General features: G+C 41.5%; 1 protein-coding gene across 1 annotated transcript in view; it reads left to right on the top strand.

Annotated features, from left to right (window-relative positions):
* The window catches only part of sdc2 (syndecan 2), a 39230-nt gene extending 19628 nt beyond the window's left edge, over window positions 1-19602 (top strand). The window contains exons 2-5 of the mRNA XM_041053751.1: window positions 13344-13458; window positions 14196-14359; window positions 15509-15641; window positions 17022-19602. Of these exons, the coding sequence (XP_040909685.1) occupies window positions 13344-13458; window positions 14196-14359; window positions 15509-15641; window positions 17022-17185 (576 nt within the window). The 3' untranslated portion in view covers window positions 17186-19602. The remainder of the gene's footprint in view (window positions 1-13343; window positions 13459-14195; window positions 14360-15508; window positions 15642-17021) is intronic.
* Window positions 19603-23582: the final 3980 nt, after the last annotated feature.

Raw genomic sequence — 23582 nt, forward strand, 5'->3', positions numbered from 1 at the left:
TAAAACCAGAAGAGTCTGCCTGTCTGTCGGCTGCTGACACCAGCTGAACACAGCAGAGCTTCAGTTCTGGGCCACATGCTACTCAGCTGAACCCAGTAGGCCTGCATCAAGGGAGCAGGCAGCCTGTTGGCGCAGAGAGGTAGAAAACAGTCACACATACATTTAAATAGAGGGGGATGTATATGCACACATTCCTCACCACTGAGCTGAGTATTACATAGCAAGCATGAAAGATGAGAATTCTTGTACAGGCCATGGCGGGGGACGTTGTGCAGGCTCTGTATTCTCCTGTCTGTGAAATACATTGCAGCTCCTGGGAGAATATCTGCTAAGTTAGCAGCATAAGTATTAATTTCCTGATCTTGCATAGACAAAAGGCTAGGGTCTCGTATAGTGCGCACCTGTGGGCTAAAAGTTGAGCAAAGTGAGTATTAATGTGACGCAGGTGAAGAGCTGAAAACCCGCTGTTTTAGGGCCGAGGGAACTGAGAATGCTGCACCAACAGGGGCCAGATGCTTGATTAGCTTCATTTTATTTTAAGAGCGAGTGAGACCTTTTTGAGGAAATAAGCTTTTGTCACAATGCTAATGTTCTCCCCAGGTTAAGTGGGCACTGCAGGCTTAATCATTTTCAGCAATGATTAGTTGGGATATCAGAGAAAATGAAGCAAAGCAGCTCTTTTGTCCGGCTGAAGGTTGCCGCGAGAGCCAGAGGTGGCTATTAATTAAAGCAGGAAAGTGATGATGTCTGTGAAAATTCTGTTTTTGAGTGTGTTTATGTGTTTTTACCTGGGACATTCAAATGTCCTCTGTTGTTGTTAGCTTGCTTTTCACCACTCTGTCTTTGAACTGCTTTAAAGAAGGACAGTTATTCAAGCACAGGCATGATTGAGCTTTGAAAGTCCTGGGAAATTTGAGTTGATGGCCATAAAAGTTATTTTTTTTTATTGAAAAAATCAAACAGTTGTTTAAATAATTGATTAGCTGATTGATAGAAATAATTGGTTATGTTTCTAAGAAAACAGCTTTTATTTGTCATTTGTGAAAGTAAACTAAATAAGAGCTGAAACCGGCCATTTTTGTCCTTTTTCTGACATTTTATAGACAAAATATTAAATAATCGTTTGTTGTTGCCCTAGTGAATATATAAATACATATATTTAATTTAAAAATAGTACAGCCTCCACAAGGTCCTATTCTCATCAGTCTTGATAGAAACAATATTGCCTTAGTGTTCAGAGAAAGACCAAATTATTGTAGAAATCTCAGTTTCACTGTTATAACCCAGAATAAACACAGATGATTTAAATCTCTAAACAGGAAGCTCATTTGTTTAAATTTGTACATTAATGAGTGTTTTCAGGATAAGAAGACATGGAACATGAGTGGTCAGTTCGGGGCCAGAGAGGGATCTTCTCCACTTCTAGCAGAGAGCTGAACTGTTTGTAAAACTTGTCTCCATTCATCAGCTCTTGTTAAACAAGCACCGCCTCTTACTCATACAGCCGCTCACATTTGTGTGTACATGGCTCGACTTCATTTTGAGTCCCTGCAAGTGGTTTGAACCTCTGATATGTGGTATTCATGATATGGGCTGTGCTATCACTTCCAGCTAAATAGAGAAAGTCCAGATTGTTCCCATGCTGCGCCTTAGTGCTTTCGGGTTACTGGAGTCTTTGAGATACAGAATATGAAACCTGTTTTATATAACGCACTTAAATCTCTCTCTCTCTCTCTCTCTCTCTCTCTCTCTCTCTCCCTGCATTTGCTCTTCTCTACACTTACTCAGCTCAAGCTTTTCTGTTAAGCTTCATATTTCTGTCCTGTCTGGAGGGAAGAGAGCTGCCGTGCTGCAGCAAATCTTACTGCTTCCCCCCTCCTCAGCACCAGAGATGACTGGAAGGTGAAGCTCATTTCCCAGTGTCTAGAGTTTCACAGCTGACAAAGAATCTAGGCTTTCCCGTGCGTATCAGAAGCTGGTGGACAGGCAAGCTGGGTGGTGGGGTGGGGGGGCATAGAGGAGGGAGGAGAAGAAGGCGGGATTGAGCATTGGGAGAAGCAATCCCCCTCAGCCTGGGAATCTGCAGAGCTCCTTCTTGTGCAGAAGGCAGAAAGAAAGCCAGTTACGGTCCATGAGGCTGGATACCACAGCACTGAGGTATTCTCTAAATAGGGCCATGTTGAAGCCACATGAGCTGCACATTGTTCCCCTCTTTATGAGTTCTGGCAGCACTGAGGGAGAAATTTCACAGTGAGAAGGTTTACATGAAGTTTACATTAAATACAATCAGGGCCTCTAGAGGGCCACTTGACAGAATCAGACAGCCTTTAATTAGAGTGGTGAAATATTTAGTGGTCTAAGATGAAGTAAATCAGCTGTAATGTGTTCAAAGAGGAAATCCATATTCTTTCACTGACACACTCACAGAGACACATCGATACAAAGCTGCAGTGTTGCGCTGTTCTTTTTTTACTTAATTCTCAGTTTTGGTGGCGGCTGCATATTCCATTGTTGCCCACCTTACACTCTAAACACAACCGGACAGGTAGGTGTGAGAGCGAGGCAGGCGCCATTGTTCTCTCTTGCTCGTCGGAGGTCTGTCAGCATGTGTCTGTTTTTCTTGGAAACCATGAAATTGACTTTCTTCCTGTTGGGAAGCAATACTGCAAGGGAGGAAATCATAGCCACTCCATGTTGTGTCTTACTGGTCTGTGGGAAGGAAATACAGAGGAGCATGTGGCGCTGGTTCAAAAGCAGCACGTTGTGGTAGGCCGGGTAACGATTGTACCCATGTCTGCTGTTTACATGGTATGAGTTAGAGTAATATACAACTGGAGGTGACTCCGTCAGCCCCTCTCAGGCCCCTTTTGTTTTTGCCTGTGTTTGTTAGCTTGAAAGTAGCAATTAAATCTCCTGTCCACTCTTACTGCCAGAAAGTGTTCACCTCACATATGGATTTAGTTTGAGTTGTCAAAGTGGACTTTGTTTTTGGAAGACGGAAAAACTAAACTAAGCCTTCTGCCATGTTAGTGAGGCTAGTGCATGGATTATTATAGGAACTGGATACTGGACTTAAAGATGGCGCCCAGTCGCTGGAATGAAAATTGCTCGCCTGGCACATGAGCCAAAAAAGTTCTTCTAGCTTTGTGGTTTGCTTCCACGCGTGTTTGAATGGTGCATGATTTCAGTTTCTACGTTCTTTCACATCTACCCTGTCCATTAACCAGAATTCCTCCAACAGCCATCGGTTTTAGTGCTTGATACACTCTCTCTGGGCAGAAAGTGTTCTAGCTGTGCAATGAAGAGGTAGCTGATCTGTCATATTTTCTCAGCAGTATCAGGCTGAGCCGGTCAGCCGACACATCCATTGAGCGTCAGCACTCACAGAAAAGTCTGCTGCATTTGATTGTCCTGCAGTCTTAGGCCGTTTACCTAATCTTTATGGGGACATAAAGTTGTGCTAATGCACCCGTGAAAGGCTGGTCTCCTCCTTTTAATAACAGTTTGCGGGGCAGTGTTAGAGGAATGAAAGGGTAACTCATCGTCTCACCTGCATTCTTACACTCCTTTGTAAATCTTTTTTGCCTCTTGTCCTCATGCTCTGTCTTATTTGTGTTAAACAAAAATTTGTTTTGATTGTTTTTTGGACTTAAATTTGAATCGTATCCTTTGGGAAACCCTCTATTTCTCTGGGAAGCTCTAATTCAGATGGATATATGGTTAAAACTGATCAAGTGTTTGGGAAAATTTTCCCTGAGCCACAGTGTTTAACAACACTGAACCCTAGCAAATATTACTCAAAACAGAAGTGTTTTTGTTGGGGAGTAGTTCAAATGTGGATTAATACACATTTGGTGCTCCAGTGGGTATTTACAGCTGTAAGATGTGGGTTTTAGTCTCTTCAGAGGCTTAAGAAAAATACTGATTATCACGAGACATGTCCTTTAATTGTGCACATGCCTAAAAGTGGCCCACCTTCAGTTTTAGGAACGCCATGAGTTGCACACAGTGCACCCTTGGAAGTCTGAGCTGGAAACCCCTCCTGCTCCTTCCAGCCCCCTTATGGAGGGGGCTTGAGCCCTGTGGAATGCAGTGTATGCCTTTCTATGTCAGACGGCCGTTTGTTTTGGAATAGGAGACGATATGAATCTGAGCCGAAAGCACCCACATGCTCAGCTTGTGCTCAGGTTGTTGAGGGGGGCCTTTCGCCCGCCGAGGCAACGTGATCTCATCTTATAGGAGCAGGGAGAAAATGAAAAGAGTCGGGGGGTAGGATGAGTTTTCCAAAGGATACTGTACAGTGTTGAGCTTCTTGAAATAAATGTATCTCTGAGACATCGTCTTATAACAAACTTGTAAAGCTGTTGTGTTGACTTTATGAACTGTTTTCTAACATTATATATTTTACACACAGCCTAGAGAAATAACTGCAAGCTTTTTCGGGGTTTATGTGTAAGATATGTAGGAAATTGACATTTCTCATATACAGCTGAAATGCATTTGAACTGTCTTGCATTAACTGGGTCAAAAGTGGAAGCTCATGTTCTTCCGTGAGGAGGCAGCATCTTGACAAGTAGATGTGTAAACCATAAATGTCAGCTCAAACTATTGCTTCCTCTGTATCTCAGTCGCACTCTGTTTCGCATTTCCTCTCTCTGCGCGCTGTCTGTGTCTTACTCCCGCCCACACACACAGACACACACACACACACACAGACACACACACACAAACACACTACAACTCAGCTGGAGTAGCTCTAGACCTTAAGGGCTCAGAGAGAGTTTGATTTGTGTTGACTTCCGGCAGGAACTCCCCCTCTCTCCTCAGCTTGCAGCTCAAAGACTATCAATTAGTTCCTTATTATGATCCCTGGGAGGGCAATAAAAGTTAGAGTGGGTTCAAAGAGCACAAAGGCACACACACACACACACACACACAGACACACAAACCTTTTTTGGCCTGTAAGAGTTACAGTTTGGACATCCTCTCTTACAGTGCTGTAGGTGGCTGTTACTGCCTGCTCTTCCTATTTACATTTTCCAAACAATGCTCACCACCCACATACATGACTCACAGAGGCCTTTTTTCTGTCTGTCTTGGCAGCAGTTTGTTCAGTCATCAGCAGGTGTTTGGGGGACAAATTGAATGACTGGATATCGCCAACTCCTCCTGACCTGTTTTTTTTTTTTTTTTTCTGGCTCTAATAACAACACCATCACGGATCCAGCTGTTATTCATACTTCTTCCATGAAGGCAGCAGCTGTCTGCTTTGGTGATGGCTGATGCTACATGAATTCACGGAAGCCAATTTGTCATCCTGTATGGCCACCAAACTCTCCCCAGCTCGTCTTCTCCTGTCACCCCTCTCCTGCTGTTCACATCACTAAACATCGGGGAAGCCATTGTTCACTTCCTCTCCTCCTCTCAGTCACAATAGAGTTGCAAAGTGGGAGAAAGTTATTTTATAATTTAAATTTTCCATTTGAAGGGTTTTTTTTTTTCCTAATGATATCCTCAGTGTTCCTCGATATAAAAACACGGGTCTCCGAGATAATTAAGTGACATTATTTGGTTTTAGTATGCCCATCAATTTTAATTATTTCAACTTTGTTTCTGAGAAAATGTGTGGGTTTTTTTTTTTGTCAGTTTGGTACGGTAGACTGCTCTAAATGTCATACTAATGAGCTTCAGCCACTCTGTAAGAATGGTGAGGAAGTCAGTCAGAAGTCCAAAATCAGAGTCACTGTGGTATCAAAAGACTGAAAGTGGGAAGAAAATACCACACCGTAGTTGCTAAATTCATGTAACATTAATCAATGATCTGAAATTGAATTGATTTAAACTGCTGAATGTATCACAGGTTTGTTTCTAGCACCTCTCAGTCTGCATCCACTCCTCCGTCCTGTCTGTTGTGCAGTGACAAAGTCCATGTCATGGAGGAGGCAGTGGGAGGAAGAAGGGGGCAGGGGGCCTGTGGAGGAAGCCTGGTTTGCCCACAGCAGAGTGAAACAGGGCAGAGCACAGCTGCTGCCTGCCACACTGTGTTGCTGTATTGACCTTCTATATGGATCTGTGGCAGGCCAAGTAGAACAGATAAAGTGAAAGCCAGCAGGCCAGTCTGCCACCTTTACTCTGTTAATTAGGGATTATCACACTCTGTCTCTCTCTCTCTCTCTCTCTCTCTCTCTCACACACACACACACTCCTTCACATATTAAGTTCTCTCATAGTACACGAATGAGTGTATTTCCCAAACTGTTGAACTTTGCTTTTAAATACGAAGCTGCAGTCTGGAGATTGTTAGCTTAATTAGCGTACAGATTTCGTGGGAAGCCTGGCACAAAACCCTCCATAAAACTGCATTTTGACATTTTTACACTTTTTTTTTTTTTGGAATGAATTACACAAACAAGATAATATGTGTTCATAAATTGACTTTAGAGTTGCTGATTGCATACACGAGCTGTTTATCCCTGCTCTCAGTCTTCATGCTGAGCTAAGCTTACCATTTCCATACCATTTCCTGGCTATAGCCACATGAAAGTAGTATTGATATTCTCATCTAACTCTTGACAGGAAGATGAGTAAGCGTATCTCCCAAGATGTTGACCTATGCCTTTAGGAAACTGATATCAGTGAATGTTTGGTATTTTGCTTGACAAATGAGTTAAAATGATAAAGCGATCATGAAAACTGTTGCTGATTAATCTACTGAATTACCACCTCACCAGTGTAAGTTTACCAGCTGAAGCAATGTTTAACAAAAGAGTGGAAGTGTGTTTAATTAAAAATAAGAAAAGAGGAGACATGCTTGCAAGTGCATACACTGTAGATAGTCTTATGAAATATAGAAAAGTTACAGCTGTACAGCACAATGCCTTATAGATAGTACGGTGACTATACTTGGAAAGCAAAGATGGATGTTGTTTTTCTCTGCTGGGGTTCTGTCTAAGCTCCTTGCAGTTCTGAGCTAGACCTAAAGAAATAGTTAAGAACCAGAGAGAGCAGCAGACCGATGAAGGAGGATCTGAGACGCTGTCTGTCTGCTGGCCCCCGTGCCCTTGTTTTCCACTTTTTCTTCTCTCTGAAGTCGGTGTTATGATGTGTGTCTGTGTATTCGTCTCACGCCTTTGAGATGTGAGAGCTGGATAAGGGTTTGTGTGTGTCTGTGTTGGCACATATGCGTGTCCCATGGGTGCTTTCATGGACACGCAGATGTTCAAGTGTGTGTGCGCGCGTATGTGTGTCTGCATTCCTTTGAGGAACACTATTTCCCCTGGCCTGGCTTGTTGAGTTGAGCTAATATTTGTTGTGTTGGAAGTGAGAGCAGTGTGTCAACAGAGGAAAGTCAGGAGCCCAGGGTCAGTTCAGATGACTCCATTTCCCTCCATACGTATCCCCTCATCCCCTCCATCCATCTCTTATAGAAAGGCGGGAGAGGTGCAAATATTACACTGACTCACAGATACTGTAAGCACATACGGACCGAGTGCTTTTCAAGCCCCGCTAGGCATGGACATGGTGATTTTGACAGGCTTTTAGCAGAGCAACCTCCAGGCTACAGGATTGTCTGCAGCAGGGGGTTATTTCCCCCTCCCTCTCTCCCTCTCTAGCCTCCTTTATACAGCCTTTTCAAGGCGGGAATGTTGCACCTTTATTCCGCCTCGCAGTTCCGTATAAAAGCTACTGTCCTGTGTAAATTGAAGAGCTGGCACGGCAGGACGGACGCCGACGCTGGTGTGCTACACGTCGCGCCCCTGATTTCGAAATGCCAGCATGCTATCTAAAATCACACACTGGAGCAGCATTATGCCAGCTTTGTTTGGTTTGGTGTAAACGAGCAAAGCCGGCATAATGAGGGGTCTTCTTAACGCCAATAAAGCGGGATCTCTGTTTAAAAGAGGCTTCTCTTTTCTCATCCTCTCTCCCCTTTTGTCCACCCCCACTCGCTCTTTTATCTCACACTCTCTTCAATCCCTCCTTCTCCTTTATCTGCATTTTGTTCAGTCTAGGTCTGCAGCTCTTCTTGTCTTCTTCAGATTTACAGGTCAAGCGGACAGAGTGACAGGGAGACACAGACAGATAGACAGACAGAAAGCGTGGAAGCTGCGCTCCTGCTGGTCTGTTAGTTCATTAGCAGGCAGGGATGCCAGTAACGGCAGCTCTTCTCAGAAGTAATAGAGGGCATGCATCGCTACTAGCTCATTATGGCAGTTCGCCCTCCTTCTTCAACGTATTCTCTTTCTCTCTCCGTGTCTGTCCCCCTTTTCCTTTCACTGTCTGTAAGCCCGATCAGAACATGCAGTATCCGCTGAAGGTGTCCAAATGAGGTTATCTCTGTGTCTTTGTGTGTGTGTGTTTGTGTGCAAGCTCACATGTGTCCTTGTGTGTGACAAGCTTCAGAAGCCACAAGGCTCTACCAGTTCTTCGCCCTAATGATGAAAAGCGTCAGATGCTTCCAACAAGGACACGCCAGAGCCGATTGTTACTAAAATAAAAATTAAAAAATGAATTTGAAAAGTCAGGAACTCTGTGGTTTGGTTTCTGAAATATATTTTGATGATGCAGGAGGTCAAATTCATTATCAGAGAAATCCATTAAGCAGTTGAATCAATCCAGATTTTACTATTTTAAAGCGAGTCTGTGGAGCTTTTGCTGAACAGCAAGCCACTGTGGCCACAAGTGACAGTGACAGGGTAATAGTAGATGATAAAATGTAGTGTAGCAACAGCACAAGCAGAGGGGAGTCATGAAGTCAGACAATTGGCCACTGTAAGGTACTGGTCATCACATGGTTATGTGCCTCAGATACTGCTATTTGCACCAAGTGGAGTAGATAAAGTCAGCCTGTGTGCTCTGTATGTGCGTTCGCATGTGGGTTAGTGTATGTGATGAAGACAGCACACACGTGTTTTTATGTATGTGTGTGCATGACGTAGATTTCTCTGTGTGTGAACCTTGGCCTTCGTTCTTACTCACTATTCTGTGCACAAAGGCGTCATGCCGCTTTGAGAATGTGTGCCTCTGTGTATGCATATTGTACCGCTCGCTAAGTGTCACTTGGGAGCTTTGATGTTTGTCTCCTCCTCCCTCTGCTACAGTGCTCCAAGGCCTCTTCTCTCTCTGAGACATGGTCTTTTTTTAGTCCACTACGAGGTGTATGGATTGAGCTCGAAGAATGACCCTTGTCAAAGTAGGACTAATGGAAAGTTAAGCCTCATTTATGAACAGCGACTGACTGTGTGTCTTGTGATTCTCAGAAAACCTTCTGTATTTGAGACTGGTTGTCATAGTGAAGTTCAGTGCGGCTCTGTCGCTGTGCAGTGTAGTTTTCAGATGGTTTTACACAGAGGCAAAGCACTGAAAATCAAACTGTCACCTAAAATTAGTGATTGGCAATCACGGTGTATCAATGCTGATTTCTGTGCACTGTTAACGATTGGTTTTAATGCAAACGTGTACTCTAGTCCTTTCCAAAACTAGTATATGATACTGTGGTTATAATATATTATACATACAGACTCAACAGCAAATCCAACCCACTAACACCAGTGGTTAACCTTACAATCAATACAACAATGCAGTAAGCCTTCAGAAAGCTGTGTTACGGAGCCTTTAGCTGCATTAGGCACAATACATTGAATGTGGGCTGCTCTAAAAGGGTTTCCTACTTTGCATTCAATACTGAATTACTGCAGGTCTTATAAAGTTTTTATTTTCATGGGTTTATGAAACTTTAATACCACATTAGTTTCAGATTTGGTGGATGACAACATAGATAGTGAGGGAAAGAGCACTGTTTTTGGTTTTCTAAGGAGGGATGAGTCAGTAGACTTTTGCTGTGTAATAGATGAGATTCAGAAATTGTTCTCCATCATGGGAAACCTGACACCGACTGCCAAAAAGAAATAATAAGTAGCTAAATTAGATATTTCCAGCTGGATCAATTTTACAAGTTCCTCCTGCCCTGACTCTGTTCGGCAAATAACACCACAGGATTTTTCAAATAATTGCTCCTTGGATTCGAGTAGCCGTGCCACAATGAAGCAACCTCGTAACTGGTTTTCGGTGTCCACTCTGCTTTACTTGTCAGCAGATTGATGTCTGGTTCAGCTCAGAGACTGTGATAAGGGCTGAAAGCAGAGACTACCTGTAAATGTCACTGGATTGATAAAAAGAGCAAAGTTTATCTGGGCTACTGTGTCTGTGCACACGCATGTGTGAGCTGGTGATAGAGAAAGTCAGCTTTATCGAGTTTATATTGTGCATACTCCCAAGCACACATACTAGCCAGTTTGTTTCTGTGCCTGTGTGTCAGATAAAGTCAGTGAAGTTTATCAAGGGTCAAACAGACCATTTCCTCCTCTCAGATCTGTACTGATTCGGTGTTGCGTGGCTTGTACATTTGAACCTCTCTGATTCAAATGCTTTGTTCAAACTGCTGAAACATGAAGATCACGGAGGAAACAGTGGACTTGTGTAAAAATAAAGATGGCCTCTGTACACTATTGTACCTTGGTGCACATCTGAAATGTAGCATAACTCTTGGTTGGATTTGGCCTTACTGTCATATAATTAGCTATTCGCTATGCAAATTATTCATCCACTTATTCATTTAACAAGTCAGTCGAAGGTGTTTCCATTATAGCTGTAATATCTTTGAAATCTGCTCCTAATAGGCCCAAGCGGGGTTAAATTACTTCATTAAATTATTGTGGTCACACATTGACCTGCATGTCTGTGTGGTGTCATGCTATATGCTCAATTGCTCACTCTAATGTGTGTGTATGTATAATCAATGAATCAATGAATGCTTGCATACATTTGTAAAACAAGTCTACTCATGCATGCGTATGTGTGTGGCCTCGATCTCATTAGTTCACCATTTGATCTGTGGCCTGCCTCCTTTTGGTCCATTGTGCTCATATTGCCATTGCATAAAGACCTGTGGACTGCATGGACCAGGCTGTTGAAGTGGGCGGGGGGTGTTTGGAGGACAAGAAGGCAAAAAAGGTTAAGATAAAGTTGCTTTGAACAAATTCTCTCTTTGATCAGGCGGCTCAGCGGTGAAAGGCCTTTCTTCCAGAAGTCAGAGCCAGTTGAGTGAGGAGAGATGGAGATACGCATTGTTCTGTTTCATCTCGCCTCTATCTTTCTTTTTTCTCTTTCACACTGTTGTTAGCTGTGTGTACTCCCTGCTCCTTTGTTATGGAGAGTGCCAGGCTTTTCTTTCATTTCTCCACAAAAGCACACAATTGCTCGCACACACAAGAATTACTGAATACACTCACATTAGAATACTGAGTGTAATTGGAAATGCTGAAATGCAGCCCCCGATGTAACTGAAACATTTTCTCTGTCCATCACTGAAGTAATTTATCAAGCAAAAATTGCCCAAAAAAATGTGCCTGTGCCAGCTTCTAAAATGCAAGAATTTTCTGCTTTTGTGTTTTATATCACTATAAATTGAATATATTTGGAACTAGGACTGGTGGTCGGACAAAGTGAGCCACCTGAAGATGCTTCTGTGGGTTCAGGGAAATTGTGATGGGAATTTTGTACTAGGCTTTCTTGATTTTTTTTTTTTGTACATAAATTTTTATTCCATTGAGCCTGAGGGGAAATCTGCAGCCAGGGGAAAAACAGAACAGACACTGGAACATAAATATGTACATAAAACATGATAGTACGTAAAATATATAATAAAATTATGTCAAACAAAAGCTCACATAAAATCACAGCCCTACTTGCTTTTTCCTGTCTAAACAAAGTGTGTCTTAAACAGGTGCTAAGGGTTGAAAATTTCATATTGTCCATTTTCTTAGCTCTCTCGCACAGTGCCTATACTTTGCACTTAACAAAAACACTCATTTCCTGTCAGTCCAATTGATTATTTCCTCCAGTCCAGCTTCATTTAGCCAAAGGTTTATCAGCTCAACATCCTCTGAGCAGACCTGGAACTGTAGCAGGCAGCTTAATGGGTGCTACACACACACACACACACACACACACACACACACACACACACACACACACACACACACACACACACACACACACACACACACACACATACACACACACACACACACACACACACACACACACACACATAGGGATGATATATAGTGGGGTCCCTCTTTTGTACTCTTTTTTTTTTCTAAAGAAGGACTATCAGTATAGAAGGGGCAGTACAACCAACCACAGATTGGTGAATAGGAGCTGAATGGATGTTGCCATGGATGCGTTTATAGCTATTCCAGTCACACACACACACACAAAACACTTTTAATAGTTATGTGGACCATATATACACACACTTGTTTAACAGCTGTCATATTTGGATATCCAACTTACATCTGGTTCTGCAAACCTCTCAGAGTGAAAACTCTAAGTTCCCTATCTTATTTCTCATTAAAATCTCAACTTACACACCATGTGAGGAGCTGCTTTTTAAACAAGCAGGCTCCGTTAAACTGTGGGCTTTTCAGCCAGTCACTCCATTAAGCTGGAACACAAACATTCCCACTAGTCAGGCAAGTTGTCTAGGTAACAATGTTGTGGGAGGGACTAGATGTTGTGATTGGACAGTCACCTGTGCTGCTGCTGCTGCACTTCATCTGATCACAAAACGGGAACATGTGTTATTAGCCACGCTAGCAGTGTGGCTCTAACCTTTGATCTGGTGCCATCATGAGGTGAAAATTTTTGAAAACGTTTTTAATGACCAAATATCTGCAATAGTACGACATTCTCAGCATTCTCAGCTGTACTTGGAAATTAGCAAATGGGATGCTGCAGGTATGCTGCAAGTAAATTGGTGAACACTGTACCAGTTAAACATGAGCATGTTAGTATTGTCATGTTAGAGGTCTGAGTAGACTGCTGTCGACTCTTAATTTTGTTTGAAAGGAGGCGGTTAAGCACTAATTCCTGCTTTATAGCTGAAACAACAAGACATATTGGAACTTAGACTGTTTTGGCTGCACGTAGCGGCCGGTGAGATCTCAGAATGGCAAATTTAGCGAAGATTTATGATGTTCAAACTGTACTAATAATAAGAGTTTTGCTACTCAAGAGGTTTTTATGTTTGCCAATTAAAGAAATAATGACTGACTGGAGCGGCTGTCTCAAAGCGGAGAGGTTGTGATGAATGATTTAAAGGCTAGAATGAAACTTGAATGAAGCCACTAGACTTTCTGATTCATGTGGAAACAGTAGAGGTTCTCATTTGGTGATGTGATGTGATATAGAATGAAAACTTAACATGGACTTGTATTAAAAGAAATAGGTAACAAAAGCAATACCAGTACTCAATAGCTTGTTATCTTATTGTTTTGCAGATAGCAGAAGGAGCCAAGGCATCATCTCAGGCTGATGACTTGTACCTGGATGACACAGGCTCAGGAGGTTATTACCCTGAAGACGATGATGACTTTAACTCAGGGTCTGGCTCAGGTAAGACGCGTTTACACACTCACATACACTCACAGACTTGGGTAAAGACACACACACACTTGCAAGCACAGCAGGCAATTACCCTGAGGCATGATGACATTCATTTTCAAGTCTGCTGCAGGTATGTTTTTTTTTTTTCACCAGCAGACTAAAGTTGTGCCATCACTTTCTCTCTCCTCTCTCTTTATTGCTCTTTCTCTTCCTCTCTATTTCTCATCTCTCCTTCACCACCTCTCTCTTTCTCTTACTTGATTTGAATGGAGATTGCCTTGTCACCCAGACTGCTGTGGGCAAGTGTGCAAATTTCACGTCTTTTTTATTAGTTCCCCTGCTCCACTCGCTTTAAGCTCTTCCACAACACTCATTCCTTGGTCAAAAGTAACTTCTCTCTGAAAGAGTTTTATCACCGCAGTCAGAGAAGGTCATGCTAGGTAAAAGAAGACAGGACAGTGATCAATAGCCCTTCCAATATTGTATATTGCTCTGCTCTGTTATATAGAAGAATCAAACTGTAAATAATATATTAAATTTAAATCCATGAAGTGAGAAGTTAAGTGAGACAAAGTACATGAAAACTGTGGATATGAAATATTGATAATATGCATACTGCACTTTTGCCTGCATTGAAGCAAATTGCCTACACAAGTAATACAGTTTCACCACGGAAACACTTCAGGCGTTTTAAACATTTTTCCTCCACTGAGAGACATTATTCACCTGTCTCCTCTTTCTCTCAGGTGGGGGTGAAGATGCAGGGGAAACGGTCACTGTCAGTACGGTTTATTTCGAGCCCAATGCAGCAGAACCCACCCAGGACTCCACCAAAGATTTCACCCCCAGGGTGGACACAGCCACGGTCAGAGAAAAGGACAGCACACCCAGGAAACCATTCACAACAGACGTAAGAAGAACCCTAACATTGCTGATTTATTGTTTTAACCAGCTTGGTTATTCAGATTGCTGAGGACTTGGACAAAAATGAGCAAGAAAAGTTGACTTTTTTAAATCAAAAAATTTAAATATGCTTATACACTTTCTTGCAGAGAGTTAGATTAGATCAACACCAGTCTCATATACTAAATGTCCATTAAATATGAAGCTACAGCCAAGAGATGTTTAGCTTAGCTTAGCATAAAAGAAGAAAGAAGAGGGAAACGGCTAGCCTGGCTACATCCAACAGCCCAACAGTTAGAGTCCACAATAATGATTTTTAAAGTAAAATATTTTCTACATTTCCTCTGGTGTAAAACTCTCGATATGTGTTTTATAATAAGCGGGTATATTACGACATTATGTAACTTAATGTCATTAATAATCATTGTGGCTCATTTATAACTACCCTGACTCAACAGAGAGTAGCACAGTTCCTCAGCATATCTTTATCTGACCCAGTATATGTCATCAAATCCTCTGTAATACCAGGAGCCGTGAGGTCGCTTTTAGGATAAAGATCAAGTGCTCACGTCAGTTCTCAATGTTTTCGCTCCATTGCAAATTATGGAGGATTACATCTCTCTCGGACATAATCGCATATTCTGGAACCATCCTAGATCTCACTTTTGTGTTGCTCTCCTACTGTACTGTACTGGATACTGCATCTGTTTGGGATTAGTTGTCAAGGTCTCAACCCCCTAAGCTGAGCCTACCTGGCCCGGTTCCATTTATTTTCCCCTTGCCGCTGTCACTACTCCGCTGGCCAACTGCACTGGTTCAATTCCATTTTTGTTCCTTTACACCTTTCTTTGGTGTTATTAGAAAAAGCGAGGGAGACATGTAGCATAAAGACTGGAAATAAGTAAACAAATGTAACACAATCCAGCTCCCAGCACCTCTAAAGCTTACTAATTAATACCTTAGATCTCTATTCTTTATGTTTTCTTTATTTCTTGTGCAGCGATATCAGGTAACCTGGGGAGACTCATGGAACCTCAAGTCCCCTAAACACACAGACAAGGAATACTGGAGGACAGAAGGTGAAAGTCAGCTGTCAATAAAGCAAACTTAAATTTAAGCCCTCTCTTTTTTCCTTTCTCGCCTTCCCTTTACCCAGGCACCAGTGCCAGTTACAGTGGGAGGAACGCAGAGGAACCAGCTGACCAGTACAACTAGTGCCCCCGGCTCACCCCAGGAGGCCATTGAAGTCCGCACTGAAAACCTCTTCCAGAGGACAGAGGTGTTGGCAGGTACGAAAGACATCAAACCATTTCTTCCCTGAAAAATCAATTTGAATACACAAGGACTATTAATTTAACTCCTGTTTGTGTTCTAAATGAGATCTTTATTTATTTTCACCTGAGGGAGCGTTTATTTTGTTTACAGTCTCATGTTTCTCAAATTCTTATATGTTACAACATGTCAGCATATTTCCGATAAAAAGCAAATCCCTGGAATTTTAGGTAATATTTTCCCTAAAGTCTCCCGCCCTAATCCACTTCTCAAAATAATTACTTTTAATAAACTCTGTCTGTGTCCCTCTGTGGGAGCCTGTAGATTTCACAGCATTGTGGGCGTTTCAAGTGTGCGCTGTCTGCTTTGAATACATGAAAGAGTGTGGAAAGGAAATTATCTGACTCAAAATCACTGCGCTCTCTGATGCCGTTTCTCTTTCCATGTGTGTCTGAAGCAAACATTGATTGGCACCTCACTTTTACTTTGTTGTGATATCCATCTGGTGTTGGCAATCTGCTGAAACAACATCAACAAGGACAAATCAGGACAGACTCGCCACACATCTCTCTCCTATTGATAGGCGCATTTCATCTTTTGTATATTGTTCTGGGATTCTAATAGAAAAAAAATAGGACTGCCATGATAAAGTCTTTAGATAAGGCCTTGAAAGTGGAAATAAGTGTACGCCTTGGTCACCCCCACCCTTATTTCCCTTCTCCACCTCCTTCACTGCACTCCTCCTCTAGATCGTAACTATAAGTCTTCATCTCCTGTATGAATTCTATAAAAATAATTGCCCATAATCTAATTTTCTTTTATACGCTCTGCATTGCGTTACTGCTTCTTGGAGCTCAGCATTTGGGTGTGTGCCAGGATTTTTACCCATGGGGCCATGGGGCCAGTCAACATGTGGAAACCTAAAGTGGAGCAGAGGGCAGATTGAGGCACCAGGAGAGACCTTAAACAGATTAGGAGGCTATAAAGAACCTCATACAGGCATAATTGGGAGGGAGAGTGAAATAAGCCCATGTGGTGAGTTAGGAGTATTAGTAAGGAGAGTCAGGGTCAAAGCTGGAGGGGGCATTTCTTAATACAGCCTTGGTGGATTTAATTCAGATTTCCCTTGATGATAGCTCACTGCTGGCCTATTGGTTTACAACATGTCCTTTACACAAAGTTTAACCTCAAACATTTCTGTTTATGTCTCACCGGGGGTCTGTCGAGCCCAGATTCAGAACCGTATGCTATGCATCGTAGTCCTGCATGAATATCTCCATTCATATAAGTTGTTACAGCAAGAATGCTCATTCTCCATGAGGACACGCAGTAGACATTGATTTTAACTTCAGATCATTGATAGTTAACTTCCCTCTCTCTCTCTTTGCCTTTCTCAGCTGTTATTGCAGGCGGTGTGATCGGCTTCCTGTTCGCCATCTTCCTCATCCTCCTGCTGGTCTACCGCATGAGGAAGAAGGATGAGGGCAGCTATGACCTGGGAGAGAGGAAACCTTCCGGCGCAGCCTATCAGAAGGCCCCAACCAAGGAGTTTTATGCATAAAATCCCACCCTCGCATCACTAGATTGACAAATCTCAAGTGACAGTCGCAGTCGACGATAACAGCAAATATGTTCAAACACAAGAAACAACAACAAAATGTCTTCAAGTCGATTAAGGAAAAATAGCATAAAGGAAAGCTTTTGCATAGAGTATTGTAATTAAGACCTTTTCTTTCTTCTTTGTTTTTTAAAAATGAAAACCAAGCATTTCCCATTTTATGGCAAATCTCAGTGTATTTAAACATTTTGTGTATTATTTGAAAAGGCTGAAAAAATGAAAACAGGATCTGTAAATCGCATCTGTCTTCTGTCAAAGAAGCTGTTTTTAGTCACTGACTACTCTTAACTGTAGCAGTATGTTATTTGTAAAGAAAAAAAAATTTAAAAGTGGAAATAATTGAATATAATTATTCTGTATCAATCCTACGTTCATTTTTTTTCTTTTTATTTTGTCCTAGCATGTCTGATGTTGATCTCTAAAGGTGTATTACATTAATTTATCTTTTATCTCTGATGTTAAAAAAAAAATGCCTTTGTAGTTTTGATGAAGCTCTTTGGTCTTCATATTAACGCTGTTAACGGTCAATGTAAATGTTCTCCCTTCAGGTTACAATGTTTATTATTTGCTCTCACTCCAATTTTTTTTTTTTTTTTTTTTTTTTTTTTTAGTGGGCGTTTCATTATGTCTTGTTGATTTGTTTGTCTCTTCTCAGTGTAGCCTTTTTTTTTTTTTCCTTTTCAACAGCGTTTTATTTTCATACCAGGAATTGGTCTTTAAAAGATAAAAAATAAGTGTGTCAGGGCTCAAGAAAAATCACAAATCTGGCTTCTGTTTGATGTCTTGCAGGACTTCTTTTCTATTTAAATGCATTCTCTTTCACGTTGCACATTCACTGCTTTTGCTTCCCACTGCTATCGTGCAGCTTCGCGTGTGTTTAGTGTTTTGGGGTGAAGTTTCTTCTCCGTGGCTTGTGGTGTTTTTGGCCCAAAGCCACCTACCTCCCCAGCGTGTCCCTTGAGTTTACTGACTGCAACCAAACTCTGCTAACATCTCTTTCCCCCCTCTCCTTCTCTCTGTTTGCCCTAACCTCCCTCACTCCCACCTTCTTTTTAATCAGATTGGAGCATGGCCAGTTGGGCTGTCAATACCCACGCTCCCCCCACCATCCACTCTCTCTCTCTCTTTCTCACCGAGCTGTATGGAGCCACCTGGGTAGCCTGGTGTCATTGTCTGTGTCCCAGTGTTGATGCTTAAGGCCCAAAGATCTGCTCATAGAAGGCCTGCTACTGCTTGGACACAAACAAACCAGGCCGGGGCTGAATCCCCACATGCAGAGCACATACCTCTGCATAAAAACAACACCAGAACCCTCCTCTAGAAGCCTAGTTTCTCAGAGGGATTGATAAATAAGGCTGCACAGAAAATGTAAGACTCGAGTGTTAACGTTTGAATAGTTTTTGAGACTGACATTGAGTGCTATTCATGCGTTTTAGTGGTGAGTGCAGGCATTTCAAAATAGCTTCTGTTTAAAGATGAGATTGTTTGCCAGGTTTGCAGCCTACACAAGCGGTTTGTTTTTATGCCATTTTGCATCCCCAAATGAGTTTAACCGAATAAAAGGCCACAAAATGGCTGCTGCAAAGTAGCTGCATAGCTACATCAATGGAAAACAAAGGTTACTGTCTTTTCCTTTTTTTTTTTTTTTTTTTTAAATTGTCTATATTAACTTGCTCTGAAGAGACACGTGTTTTGTCTGGCAGGTTTGTGAAGTTGCCTTTTCCAGCTGTACAGTAATGTGAAGTAGATACAGTAGATGCTGTCACATCGTCTAAACTCCTAACACCACCCACATGCAGCTGTTTCACCCCTCTACCTCTCCATCCCTCATGTTCCTCTCTTCATCTTTCAGTCTCTCTGTGAGAATTTCCCCATTTCTGTTGTCCTTTCTTGTCATAGGACCTAAGGTACTGAACTATACTGAAAAACCCAAAGACTCACAGTATTTCTACTCCCACCATCTTCTCATACCCACTCCCCTCCACCATGGCCACATGATGTTGTTTCCTCATTCTCTCTTTTTCTTCACTCTTAGTTTTTTTTCCTCTCTCTCTCTCTCTCTATTAGAGACCTGACCTTTGAGTCCAATTGCTTATTAGTATATGAAAAGATATATAAATATATATAAATGTATATTCACAAATGTTTTAAACCTTCAAAGTGCCTACCATTTGGAAATGTACTTGCTCAAGGTGAGCATGTGGCAGGTGTGTTACACAAAGGAGGGGTGTAAACGACTTGACTGGCATTCTGTGAGCATGGATGACTGTAATGGTAACTTTTTTTTAGTCTTACAAAAGCTGACAGTATTGTACCTATAAGTTGAAACAACACTACTGAATAAACATTGTGGCCTAATATCCAACTGCTTGTGCCATCTTGTTTTAAAACTACACATATTAAATATCTTGGTAAATCATCACCGAATCACACAGAGCTTGAAGCTTGAAACTCTTGGTTAGGCAAAACAAGTATTTCCAGTGTGTCACTGTGGGCTCTGGGAAATTATGATCATTATGATGTTTGTACAGCTCCAAACTCAACATACAGATCTTCTCCTGTTCACTCTTGGCAATAAAGTCACATGAGCATGTTCCCTAAAATGTTGAACAGTTCCTTTAAAGTGCAGTGAAAATACACTTTCATACTAGTACTACTATCAATTAGTGTGTCAGTCATGCTGCTCTGTTATAATTATGGAGGTTGAGGCTTTGAGATTATATGTTTTCCATTTTATATAAATACCTTTGAGCAAAGATTTCTCCTGGGATCTGTTACAGAGTGTTTTTGTCTGAAACGTTGAGAGCAGATGTCTCGCTGTATACAGCTCATTAACTACCTTAAAAAAATGTCTCCCAACAAAGTCCTCGCTTTGGCTAATTATTCAAAGGTAAAACTCTCTCACTATGCTCACACTAAAGCCAAAAAAAAATACCCCACAGCAAAACTGCCCTCAAAAAAGTATATCGCTGTATCTTTAAATAGAACACGGTACATTTAAAATTTAGGGCTGCCTTTAATACTCTACAGCACATTCCCTCTCTTAACGTTACTTAAAGTCTAAGGGGATTATCAATGTGCAGATGAGTAATCTTTATGTGGTTATGCGCTCCACCATATCATTTTAGTGCCCTAATCTCACCCTGTTACAGAGGGAGATTAGAGTAACGGTGGGGATTAATCTCACACAGGATTGCACATCTTGAGTGGTGCTGTGAGTGGAAAGAGAAACCAGTGAGGCTGACACGAGCTCTCAGGGGGGAAACTTTATTCTCATTAACTGGTATTTATTCAGCGCCATCACCCAAAACACATCATGGCTCGTATCCTATGTGCTGAAAAAAGTAAGTGTGATTATCTCTTTCTAGAGTAGCAGCTCATTAAGAAAAGGTAACAATGCTCTTTTTCACTTTTTGTTTATTAATTAAATAAATGTAGCAATTATGAAAATTAGGTGGGAAGCTTGAAACGTCATTCAAATCAATTAATCGATTAAATTTTTTATTATTTTTTTTAAGTTTAGGTGCAGCTCTTTTTATTTGACATTTCCTGGCTCGTGACTGCACACGCTGCTTCATCACAATGGGTTTATTCATATTCAGACTTATGAAACCACCTTTGTTATTTTCTCTTTGAAGACGGAAAAGGAAAGAGGAACTGAATCTGAATGCATCACTGCATTTTGCAAAAGTGCGCGCGTTTACATATGCGTGTTAGCGTGTCACACTGACAGTGTCCACGTGCATGCATTGTGTCTCCTCTTGTGTCTAACCTGAGGGGAAGCAGATCATTGGAGACAAGATAAAGCTACCCCTGGTTCCTGATATGTTGTTTTAAGTGAATACTCCTCTTTCTACCGTTTTCTAAGGAATGGGGTCAGTATGTTCTGATATGGTATGTGATATTTACCCAGAGGCAGTTTGTACAAGACATCCCACTCTGATAGGACCCATTTAGGGGGGTGGTGAAGCAGAGAGCCAATGGGAGAAGCCATGTATATTGAAGCTGTTGCAGTTAACAAACATTTCCCAGTCTGTCTGTTCCTCTCAGTGCAGCTATGTTGCATGTGTTTGCCCTTTTAGTCTAAAGTTTGTGTCAAAGTGCAACCAGGATTTACGTGCTGTTTGTGCTTTGTTTAGGTTTAAGTAAAGGGCCAGTATGTGTTTATGTCAGGAGAGAGAACAAATGTAAACCACAGTTAGTCAAAGATATAGGTGGATGGCTTTTAGACTGCTTTATAAACCTTTTCGTCTTTCTTTCGTCCTCTTTCTCATTTTCTGTCTTTTCCTTTGTCCCTTTCTTTCACCTTTCTCTCCCTTTGTAGCTGCAGAGCTAATTCAATAAAGCTGTCGGCCATCAACTGGTAGTCAGCGCCAAACCATGCAGAAACGTTAAGGAAATGGCGTCCAAGGTAAACAGGCTGTCAGGCCTCATAAGAGCTCATGGCTGGAGACTAAGCCTGGGCCTGACTAGGGTGGACACGTAGGCCCTCACTGACCCAAACACAGTGTACAGCAGCATAGCAAGCAGACACAACAGTGCAGTGGATAAGGCCAATGCACCAACCCGAGCCTCGCAAATAAAACAGTGATAATTATAGTATGATGACGCTCAAGTCTTAGTCCAAGCTCTAACCTCAAGTCTATATTTTTGCCTGGCGTTGGTCATAGATGTCTTTGCCACATGCCTCAACTCTACCAACTGCTGTATGATGATTTATAGCTTCAAACAAAGAAACTGACTCTTACGAACAACGTACCATTAAAGTTGATTGGTGACAAAAAAAATTGATGACTCATTGTCTCATTTTCCAAAGGAGAAACTTCTACAACACAACACAACACAGAATAAGGAACAAAATCCAAAACACATACTCTTTTTGGACACTGATGTCAAGAATGTAATTTAATTTTGACTTTAGTTTCGCTTCTAAGAACTCCCTGACAAAGAAGAGAATTTAAAATAAAAATACTGAACAAAGCAAAACACACCAAAAAAAGTCCAATTAAAAGCAATCCAAAGTGCTGTGGAGACCACGGATGTCTGTATAAAATTACATGGTAATCCATCAAACAGTTGTTGAGACATTTTAGTGTGGACAAAAGTGGTGGACTAGCAGAGCATGGAGCTGGGATGAGAAGAAATACCAGACAAAATATGTGTAAATAGTAATGCTAGTCTGTCTTATAGCAGCTATAGTTGGTTATTTCTGCTGTAAAGACACTTGTCTTTTGTGATTCCTGTGTCTGTCCTGCCCAAGTCAAACGAGCTTTCCCTTTGTCGAATGCTCTTCACTGGATTGAAGCTTTGCCTGGTCAAAGAGGACAGAGGAGATAACCAGCGAGAGCAGTATTTCCTCACCTCTCCTAAAAGCAAAGCAATCTCAGAGCCAGTGTAATTCACCTCTGTGAGGGAGGTGAGCTCAGCTGAGTACTTCTTAGGATCAGAGGTTTTAGTGCTCAAAGATGCTTAGGAGGTAAATCATGTCTGAATGTTATGAAATTGCTGCGATGCATTGAATTTGTAGCACTTTTGTGTGGGCTTAATCTCCATCTCCTTTATTACCGTTCCACTTTTTAAAAACTCTGACTCATGTAGAAAAAGGTAATTTGGGTCTTGAGGTTTTAAAGCTTAATGATGCTTTTTACATTTAGGCAGGGAAGCATGAACTAATTATGCAACAATTTTGCTTAGTTTGAATGATCCAGTGGGTTATTTGAACAATTTTAATTCCTTGGCTGAAAGTATTAAACAGAGCTGAACTAGGTTAGGAGTTCTGGCTGCTATTGTACGATGGTTGCTGAGTTTGTTTGGAACATTTAGCAAATGATGCCATCGCTTCTGCATAAGGAACAACACATTTGGGAGGGGAGAAGAGCGGAATGACTTCTACTACTAACACATGCTGATGATGAGAAAAGTGGTTTTCCAGCACTCTGTTGGCAAAACAAAAGCTAACATGGTGCAGGAATCAATCAAAAAAACAATAGAACAATGTGTTTGAGACTCCCTCATCTCTCGGTACATGATTCTTATTTTTGTTTAGGAAAATGTACTGTAATGTGGTGGTGAATTCTACAACAGTCAAGGCTTTTTGTTATTTACACAGGTGGACAGACAGCTAACAACAGATTCCTCCCTCCCCTGCAACAGAACAGAGACAATTTAATGATGTTTTCAAAGAACAGAATTACAGTATGTCCAATTTTTGCTCCACTTTCATGTAGGTCAGTCTAATTTAACAGGCTGGATAAAGGAGAGAGGGAACACGATGGTACTGTGAGCTCGCACGATTGGTCTCACGCCCTCTCTTTATGTAGGATCTTTTTTAAGTTTTATG

Source organism: Toxotes jaculatrix, chromosome 13 (genome assembly GCF_017976425.1).
Source record: "Toxotes jaculatrix isolate fToxJac2 chromosome 13, fToxJac2.pri, whole genome shotgun sequence".
NCBI lineage: Eukaryota > Metazoa > Chordata > Actinopteri > Toxotidae > Toxotes > Toxotes jaculatrix.